The 10,496-nt window shown below is 38.5% G+C and overlaps 1 protein-coding gene across 3 annotated transcripts in view; it reads left to right on the forward strand.

Annotated features, from left to right (window-relative positions):
- MDH1B (malate dehydrogenase 1B) overlaps window positions 1-9,558 on the forward strand; it is a 34,911-nt gene extending 25,353 nt beyond the window's left edge. For all 3 annotated transcript variants that reach the window (XM_021008686.2, XM_078147463.1, XM_078147464.1), the window contains 4 exons: window positions 2,254-2,305; window positions 3,553-3,630; window positions 6,734-6,796; window positions 9,027-9,558. In XM_021008686.2, the coding sequence (XP_020864345.1) occupies window positions 2,254-2,305; window positions 3,553-3,630; window positions 6,734-6,796; window positions 9,027-9,055 (222 nt within the window). In that variant the 3' untranslated portion in view covers window positions 9,056-9,558. The remainder of the gene's footprint in view (window positions 1-2,253; window positions 2,306-3,552; window positions 3,631-6,733; window positions 6,797-9,026) is intronic.
- Window positions 9,559-10,496: the final 938 nt, after the last annotated feature.

Consider the following 10,496-nt stretch of genomic DNA (forward strand, 5'->3'; position numbering starts at 1 on the left):
ATTTGTGACACACCCTTTTCCTTTTATTTCTGTTAAAAGCAAACTTCTTAAAAGGTCAGTCAGCCTCTGAAGGGCATGGCTGACTGATGAGATTGCTCCCAGCCCTCAAGACACAAGCTCTTTAAGACCCCACCCAACTTGGAGACCTAATTTCTGTTTAGAATATAAACAGAATCCTGTCTGGGTGAGCCTCCACCTGGGGGAAGAACCCCCTGTCCTTGATCCCTTCCATTAGAGTTTAGGGCAACCCAGCTCATGAAGGAGAAAACTAGCCATTGAGGTCCAGATGGAAATGGCTTTCCCTCCCCAGATGTTTTGAGGTGGCTGAGTCTCATGATCAAGCCATGTTCTCAGCAGGATTGGTTGAAGAATTTTAGCCTACCCTCCTCATCAAATATCCACCAATCAGGATTGAGTTTCACTTATTAGGGAAGTTCCCTTTCCGAAGAGATTTGAAGCATTTCAAGGTCTTCCGTGGGATCTTTGGTTACCAAGAGAAACCACTGACCAATTTATTGATTATAAGCTAGCCTAATTAATAAATTGATCATTAATTACTCAGAAATTCTGTCTCTTTGGGTTTTCATTGTCACTGTTTTCTGTGTGTCTCATCCAGACCTAGTTTCTTTGTCAAGTCTGACTTCCTGGACTTACTTAACTAATCTTCAGTTAGATCCCCAGGGGTGTGACCGATAAATCTTCCAACTATGATGTTGCTTCCTTATCCATTCAGGGGATTTGTATGTACCTCAAAAAGGGATCAGCTGGTGTGGAAACAACTTTGCAGTTAGTTTAATACCTTTCTATCAGTTCCTTTTGTGTGATAAGATCCTGGGTTTTCAAAACCAATTCCCTTGGACTCTTTTTCTAGCTAAAGAGAGGAATTTGTTTTTGATCCTGAATGTAACTGAGAGTCACTAGTTATGAGATATGATCAAATTATGAGATATCTCATTCTATGAGGGAAATCATTAACAGTCTAGGTGAGAGGTGATAAGGGCTTGAATTTAGCTTTATTGATATTGCACTAGTTTAAAATAGTCTCAGTGCCCAGTTTATTTCTTCCTGGAAATGATTTTTGTTGTTGTTTTGATCTGGACCTATGATTTCATGCATATGGGGAACTCCCAGTGTGGATTACCTGATATAGATTAGCAGTTTATCTGCAATTTAGAGTCTTAGAGAGTTGTCTAGGTGACACTGAGGGGTTAGATGACTGGCCCAAGGTTACACAACCTCTATGTGTCAGGGGTGGAACTTTAACCCAAGTCATCCTGACTCCAAGGACAACCTTTTGGGAGGGAACGTGGTATACAGAGAATACTGGCTTTGGAATTGGATAACCTAGGTTCAAATTCCACCTCTGAGGCTTTATACCTGTGGGATCTTGAACTAATCTCTCTGTGCCTCAGTTTCTTCTTTTGCTACAAAATAGAAGAGTTAGACTAGATGAACTTTAAGGCCTCTTCTAATTCTAGAGCTGTAATCCCCAAGGTACTACACCATGATGCCTCTTGAAATGGCAGCTTCATAAACACATCATTGCTCCCCTCGAGGATCTTCAGTGTAATATGGGAAATAAGATATACACAAATAGAAAATACTAACTGTAGAAGAGATACACAGATGACATGGTACGATAAATACAGGGCCAGAGAGATTGCTTCCAGCTGAGAACTTGGAAAAATCTTCATGGAATTCTCTCTGAAGACAATCTCAAAGGAGATCCCAATGTTCTCTGAGCAACACTCATGGAATTGTGCCACCTGCCTCCAAGGAATTAGTGTGCAGCCTCCCCAGACTCATGACTTTGAATGACACTACTTGCTCTGGTATATTCTTTCTAGATTGTTTGTGAAGAAATGTTTGATTGCTTTATAATCACATTTCAAATTACCTCCATGCCATTTATTTGCTCTGTATTTAGCTATTTAAAATAATAAGTAAAATATTTTATTTTAAAAAGTGATTACATTACTAATGGTGATCATCAAGAGGTAACATGGCATCATATAGAGAGAGCCAGGTCTTTTGATCAGAAGGATCAGGATTCAAGATTTTCCTCTTGTACACAGTACCTGCATGATCACATGCATGTCACTTAAGCTCTGAATCATTGTAGATCTTCACTGGCAAAGGGGCTTTCCACACCAGTAATTGTATATTAGGGAAATCTCCAGCTGAGACCAAAAAAATCAATGATTATTGATTATAGTATCTGTGCTTTAATCATGTCTTTTTTTTTTTAAACAGGAAAAGCTCATTGCATTTGGAGAAGTATTAATTTACCAGCCATACATTCCAGGTAAAATTTTAGACGGAATTTTTTTAAAATGTTGTCACAAAAGAAATTATTGTAAGAGGTATTTAAGATATGGATTTCCGAGCTAAATTTTATTATTTTTAAAACTTAGTTCACTAACGATCTACTTTGATGTCTCATAACAATAATAAAGATAGCAACGATAATTGTATAGCACTCTGAGGTGTGGTGGTGACCCTGTGCTCTCAGAGTCTATGCCGGTATGGTACAAGCTCAGATAAAGCTTGTCATGGGCTCCTTGAATAATTCCAAGCCTGTGGTTTGTAAAAACATCATCAGGATGATTGAAGGGTAATGAACTGAATGAATAATTAAACTTAATCATTATGCGTCTTGGAGTTTGCTGCCTTGGATGATTTTTCTGGAGGTGATCTGTGAATTCTTTCAATTGGAGTTTTGTTTTCTATATGCACAAGTTCTCTTCTATTATTTCCTTCATTATGGCATTAAGGTTTTTATTGTCTTGTCATGTTCTTCTGGGAGAGCTATGATCCTTAGGTTGTCTCTATGCACTTTGTCTTCAAGATCAGGATATTTTGCTTGCATGCAGGCATATTTTCTTCTACTGTTATTGTTTTTGCTTCCCTTCTTCTAGATTGTCTTTCACTTCTATATATTTGCATTCCCAATCTTTAGTCTTCTCTATGTTTCTTTGGTGAGATTTGCCATCAAAGATTACAGTTTTTCTATTCTGCCCATTATTTTTGCTGTGCAGGCCATAAATTCTGCTCTCATAATTCTCATTTCTCTTTTGAACCGCTCAGAAACAGCATATAGTAGTTCCATGGTCTCAAATTTCGAGGGTTCTCTGTCTCATCAAGTTCTAGATTATTGTCCTTTATTTTGTGGTATTTATTTGTAGATTCCTGTACTCATTTAATAGATCTAGAGGCCACATTTCCTTCTGTTGTTACATTTTTCCTGTTGACTTATCTATTTATCATCATGGTCTTTGAGTTTTCTTCTTCCTGAAACCTATGGTTATTTTAGTCTCCCTGTCATCACCCTCCTCCTTATTTTTCTTATCACTCACTTTCTAACTTCTTCTCCTCTAATTGTAATTTCCTAGGAGGGTTGGATCTCAAAGTATCCCAGACTCCTCCTACTCTAAGCAATTCTTGGCAAACCTAAGAAATTAAACAGTCAGTATTGTAAAGTATAAAGAGTATGATGATCTGTTCATCTATTTTTGAACTCTTCATTTTTATTTAATTTGTATATTTTACTAGCTGAACTCTTACCACGTGAAAACAGAGTCAGAATCCAGATTGATGAAAACAAGGATGAAGATCAAAAGGAGCAAACTGGTAGTAATTAATTTAATTAAAACTTCACCATTTTCATCCCCAAATACTAAAATTCAATCTTGTGGGGATAAATATGCAAATCTGTTGCTTGCTCATAAAATGGGATCAAAGAATATCCCTCTCTGATCCTTCTCACAGAAAGGAGAAGGTATATTTGAAATATTTTTCATTCTTCAGAAAAAAAGCACTGTTGAAGAACACAATTGTCATTGATTTGTGCATACTATGCACACGTAGTAGGAAATACAAACGAGGGATATCCCAAAGTCTTAGCTCAGTTGTAAGTTTTAATTGTTTTAATAGTTTAAAACTGTCCTAAGGTGTTTGGGACACCCTGTATATCTTAGATTTGGTTTCTACCTTTGAGAAGCTTATCCTAATCAAGCTAGGAAAATAAGACCCAAATATGTGAAAAGTTAAATGACAGTATGATATTACTACTAAATGCAGTAACCCCCAAATCATTTGTTAGTTGTTCAGTGAATGATGCAGGCAGTAGGTGTTCAAAGGAAAGGCCAGACTGAGTTGACTGTCATTTGGTGCAGTTCCTTTTCCAAGGGATTGAGCTGAGTCCCAAAAGCAGAAAGAAGAAAAGAGAAGGGGAGGTGGCATTTGAGATAGGGGAAGATATCTACAAAGCCCATGGAGGTGGCAAAGTACAAGTCATTATTTGGGGAGCAGTGAATGGCCTATTTTTGCCAGAGAAGGAGGTTGGAGAAAATTAATTAGCTGAAAGTAAAACTGGGAAAGTAAATCGTGATTGTGGAAGTCCAGGTTAAGGAGTCTGACCTCAGTAACAGTAGGTGTTTGGGAGCCATGGAAATTTTAAAAGTGGGTACTGATACAATTGAAATAGTTTAGAAAGATCTACCTTGTCACAGTGTATAAAATGGATTAGAATAGGGAGAGATTGGAGCAGGAAGGACATGGAGGAGGCCATTGCAGTAATTCAGGGGTGGCTGGGCTAGGGCCTGAGTGAGGGGTGAAAAGAAGTGAAAAATACAAGAGATTCTTTGAAGGAAAAAATCCTCTGACTTACTGGCATAGGGTATGAGGGAGATTCAATGGCAGCTGCCCAGAGGAACCAAAGTGAGTCCTAGGTTTTGAGCCTGGATGACTGGAACAGTGCTTATGCCATGAACAGAAGTGGGACAGAGATTAGGAAGTAGAAGTGGTTTGAGGGGCAAAGGGATGGAATAAGCATTTCTATGGCACCTGCTGTGTGCCAGGCTCTGTGCTAAGCTCTTCTTACCAATATTACTTCATATTGATGTTGAAATCAGATTGATCCGTACAACGACTGCAAGGTGGGGGTATTGTTATCCCCCTTTTACAGTTGAGAAAACAGGCAGACCGATCTTGCCTGGAGTCATACAGCTGGCAAGTGACTGAGGCCAGCTTTGAACTCATGTCACCCTGACTGCAGGCCCAGGGCACCAGCTGCTGTGCCTCCAGCTGCCTCAGGTAAAAAGGTTAGTTTAAGACGTAGTGTTCAAAATGATGCTGGGAAGTGGGGGTGGTAATGTCTGCCAGCCAACTGGAGAGTCAGGACTGAAGTTCAGGGTTGAAAAATTCAGATTTTTGAGTCTTTCACATAGAAATGATCATTAAAAATGTGTGCAAGTGAATAAGCTCCCCAAACGAGGAGGAAATTTGAAGATAAAGAGGAGTATGAACATTTATGATGTGGAAGAACGGAGAGAAGCTTGAAAATGTGATGTCAGAGAGGTCAGAGGGGAAACAATTAAGGATAAAATGATAGGATTCCAGGGAGAAGAGAGTTTTCAGAAAGACTGGGGTGATAGCATTATATCAGGAAGTCAAGGACCAGAAAGACTGAGAAAAAAGCCATTGGATTTACTGATTTCGAGATCATTGGTGACATTTCAGAGAACAGTTTTAGGAGAATGAAGGAAACATACTCAGTATTGTAGAGGGTTAAAGATATAGTTGATGGTGAAGAACTTGAGCAGTGAGTTGTTTAAATCCAGGTCATTTATTATTAACATTATTTTCTGAATATAAAAACCATGTAATTTTTTATGTATGTGAGATCTGTATGTGTACACATAGCCACATTTACATATATATGGGCAGCTAGGTGGCGCAATGGCTAGAGCCCCGACCTGGAGTCAGGAAGACCTGAGTTCAAATCCAGTTTCAAATACTTACTAGCTGTGTGACCCCAGGCAAGTTACTTAACCCCATTTGCCTTAGTTTCCTCATTTGTAGAATGAGCTGGAGAAGGAAATGGCAAACCACTCCAATATCTTTTGCCAAGAAAACTCCAAAAGGGGCCACAAAGAGTTGGATACAACTGAACAATAGATGACATACATATATATTATATATATCAACATTTATTAAGCATCTACTATGTTCCAGGTACTGTGCTAAGTGTTATATGTAGGGTAGGGGGAGGAGAGAGAGAGAGAGAGAGAGAGAGAGAGAGAGAGAGAGAGAGAGAGAGAGAGAGAGAGAGAGAGAGAGGAAGAGAGAGAGAGAGAGGAGAGAGGAGAGAATTGTCTAGTTTTTCAGTTATCTTTTGACAAAGGTAACCTTTGCTCATGTAAGGAGAAAGAAATACTGAATTTGAGCTAATCAGTTTTGAAATTGACTTCATGTACATATGAAAATATTCCTGTACATTATAACTAATGCATGCTTACATGATTAGCTTCTTACCCCTTAAAATTGTGCATCAAAAATTGTTTGAATGGCCCTCAGTTTTCTCATTTATTAAATAAGAAGTTGGGCTGGGTGGTCGCTAAGGGCCCTCCAAGCTCTGAATCTAGGATCTCATTCCACTCCGGCTAATTCCTTTGCTGAGACTCCCTGAATCACAAGTGGAGCACTGAGGGAGTGAATCCCAATGGTTGCTGTTAAGGATGCTTTTACAACTCTTGTGAATCCTGCCATTGCTCAGGGGCAGGAGACAGTGCTAAAATCCCTTGCATAGGAGGCTGTAACACTTAGACCAATACTGTTTCAGAATGATCTAGATTTTAGAACATCTGTGATTCCTAAAAGGCCATAGAAGAATGATTAACTATAAGCATTGAGTTTATTTTTTTCATTGCATTTTATTTTTTTTTTGCCTTAGAATTTTTAAACACAAGTTCTGTAGAAGTCTCAGAAGCTCAAAGTAGCCAAGAACCCTTAGAAGGTAGGTGATAAACATAATTAAAGCTGATATTGTATTTGTGCAGTAAGAGAGATGGCCTGCTGGGGTCTCTGTTATTTTCTGCTTGGAAAAAGTGGCCCAATGGAACCAAGTTGTCAGGAACAAAGCTCCGCCCCTTGGGACTAGGGTCCTTCCCACCAAATCCCTCAGCGATACCTGTTCACCCTCACAGGAAACAGTACATAAATGTTATGGATCTGGCCAGTGGGGGAGGAGGGAAGAGAGAGGGGAGGTGCCATTGACCCTGAGACCAGCTTCACATTAATATAATCTAACAGCAGTGAGAAGCCAAATTAGAACTAATAAATAAGAAAAGGAACCTATTATTACCTACAGAGAAGCCCAGATTCCAGGTTACATATTCTGAAGCTTTTCTATGTAATAAATTTTAGTAAATATAAAATTCCACTCAAGAAATTTCATTGTATAAGAGATCATAGATTATTCTGTGGTCATATCCAGAGGCTCACATCTAGTCTGTGATCTCTTCAGGTGGACTTTAGGAGTTTTCATTTCCATTGCCATCTAGACCCTAAACAGTGCTAACCAGGAACCAGGAAGACTTTATCTGTCATGGACTAGTAATTAACTTGTAGAAAAAAAAACACATCAATTGTGAATCATACAATAAAGGCACTCAAAAGATTCAAAAGCCACAAATGAATTAGAAAATTAGTGGCGTATAGCAATGCTAATGCAAAAAATTTTTGGATTTGGATACAAAGGTCCATTGTATCAGAATATGACTTAATCAATAAGCATTTATTAAGCATCACAGTATATATCAGACAATGGCTTAGGAACTGCAGATACAAAGACAAAAAGGAGACATTTCCCGCCCTCAAGCAGTTAACGTTTGAAGGGAGTGGCATGCTTATAAATATATACAAAATAAATACAAGGCACTACCATTATGTTGAAGCTAGGCAGTATAGTGGATAGAGTGCTAGTCCTAGAGTCAGGAAGACTTGAGTTCAAATCTGGCCTCAGACACCAGCTGTGTGACCCTGGGCAAGTCACTTAACCCTGTTTGCCCCAGTCTCCTCATCTGTAAAATGAGCTCGAGAAGGAAATGGCAAACCACTCCGGAATCTTTGCCAAGAAAATCCCAAAATGGGGTCATGGAGAGTTGGATATGACTGAAAATGACTGAACAATAACAATATATGATATCATGTGCATTGAAGTTTCTTTTTTTTAATAGATTAAAGTGCTCCCATCACAGGCCAGTTTTGTTTCTACTTTTTGGTGAGGCAATTGGAGTTAAGTGACTTGCCCAGGATCAGACAGCTAGTAAGTGTTATGTGTCTAAGGCTGGATTTGAACTCAGGTCTTCCTGAATCCAGGGCCAGTGCTCTATCCACTGCGCCATATAGCTGCCCCCATAGTTTTTAAAAATGTATGTTTTTCTTGGGGTAGATGAAATTAATCAGTAGGCTGAGGCAAAGTCCTAAGCTTTAGACTCCTTAATCCAGTTCTGGACCAGCCAAACAACACCCTACATGCCAGCAGGCATTTAAATAACTGACTGTCCAGGGAACTCATCATCCCACCCTTGGGTTTCTCCTTGGGTTCTTGCAGTTTAACCTCTGTGTCAAAACTTTGGGTCCAGGAGTAGAACTGATCACTTTGAGATTATGATTGGTGCTATGGATTGAAAGAGATGGCAGGGCAGATCCAGAACAGAGAATGAAGCTAACTATAAAACTAAGAGTGGGAACCAATCTAGAGTGGGATCCACATCATAACCTGAAAATTGTTGGTGTTCTAGAAGGGTTTGACTTGGTTTTACAGTAGTATTGTATGTGTAACATACTAAGAGCTAATCATACCAATGTAAAAAGTGGAAAAATGTTGGATTTGGAGACAGGAGACACCTGAGTTTGAATCCTACCCTTGACATTTATAAGCCCCATGACATTGGGCAAGTTCTTTAACCTCTCTAAGCCTTAGTTTTCCTATCTGTAAAATGGAAAAGAGTACTATCTGCTGTGCCTACCTCACTGGATTGTTGTGAAGATAAAATGAGATAACATATGTAAAATTCTTTGCAAATGTTAAAATGCTTTATAAATGTCACTTATTGTTATTGATAGAGTATCAGCTAACAGACTAGAGCCCATGAAACAGAAAGTTAAGCAGAGCATAGGTAGCCAAGCACATATTTAAATTGCTTACAAGTACTTAAATTGCCACATTCTTTTCCCCTCAGGAACTGAAAATGAATCCCTGGATAACTAAAAGAAAAATGCAGGCCAAGAATTACATTGTTTGGAAACAAGATATGATGTAGCAGGGGGTTACAGATGTCTACACTTGGGAAAAATACTGAGATGAGAGATTAAATGAGTTTTAGAATATAACAAGAGGTAACTACATGAGTGGCAACATTAATGAATTGTCAAAAGGAACCTATTTTCCATCTGTACTGACCTACTCTTTCATTATTTCATTTCTAAGTAGTAGCGTAATATTCATTTTCAAATTAATTACATGTATATTTTGAAACAAAAATATAATAAATTGTGTAATATAGTTGAGTCTGTTGCCTAGACTTTCATTAACTAAGAGCTGTAGAACATGCAAATCAAGATTCACATAATATTTGAAGGACCCTTAGTAATTCTTTTTTAAGTGTCAATTAAGAACCTCCCCATATCCACTCATTGATCATTTTAAATCTCTTACTGTCTGTCCCTTTTGAATATTTTGTAAACAGCAGTTAGGGTATAAGCATCCTTCTGAAAGTCTTAATTAAAGTAGACAATCTCAGAGATTTATGTTACTTCCTAGATGTAATGAAATATAGCATTTCTAAAACACAAAAGAATTTGGTTACTTTCTTTTTGCAGCAAGCATTCTTCTTAATATTTTCGCAAACAAATAATTGTGTCTATTTCCTAGTATTATTGCTGACAATGTGTTCCTCAAAACGGTGTAGAATGACAGAAGCTCTGCTGGAAAAACTGATGAACAGGCCCATTTCCATCCACAATCCTCCTTCACTTACATTCTCCTTGATACTGTCCTCAGCGCCTGAAAGATATTGAACAATATCAGAAGGGAATTTTTCATTTTAGAGTCTATAAATAAATATCATTACTTAAGATGTTGCCACTCAAAAGCACCTTGTCAAAAGATAGGAAATTAGCTCCCCTCCTCCCAGCCATGTCCATGCTTTCTTATTTTAATTAGCCTGTGTTGTCTCAGGGAAACAATTAGGAAACCTGAATTTTTAGTATGGTATTAAAAAATCTGGAGTCAGAAGACATGGGTTTGAATCCTGGAACCAGCTGGGTCATTTGAAGCGAGTCACACCTCTCAGGGAATCAGTTTCCTCACCTGTGAAATTAGAGAATTGGAATAGATGAGTTTGATGAGTTGATTGGGGGTGAAGGTGGAGGGGGTGGCAAAGTGAGGAAACTCCCTTTATCAATGCATATTGGCAGCTGCTTTGCTACTTACAGTCTTAGAGACCTTCCTGGGAACACTTAGAGGTTAAGTGACTTGTCTAAGGTTACACTGCAAGTGTGTAGCCAAAGTTTGGACTTGCGTCCAGATCTTGACTCAGAGGCCAGATCTCTATCCCGTATGCAACACTACCTCTGGGTAATATTCAGCCCAGCATTCTGTGATCTTAATCTTATCCTAGACAAATAACTGGAAATATAAACTTTTCAAC

The sequence above is a fragment of the Phascolarctos cinereus genome, unplaced genomic scaffold (genome assembly GCF_003287225.1).
Source record: "Phascolarctos cinereus isolate Bilbo 61053 unplaced genomic scaffold, phaCin_HiC Scaffold_7;HRSCAF=346, whole genome shotgun sequence".
NCBI lineage: Eukaryota > Metazoa > Chordata > Mammalia > Diprotodontia > Phascolarctidae > Phascolarctos > Phascolarctos cinereus.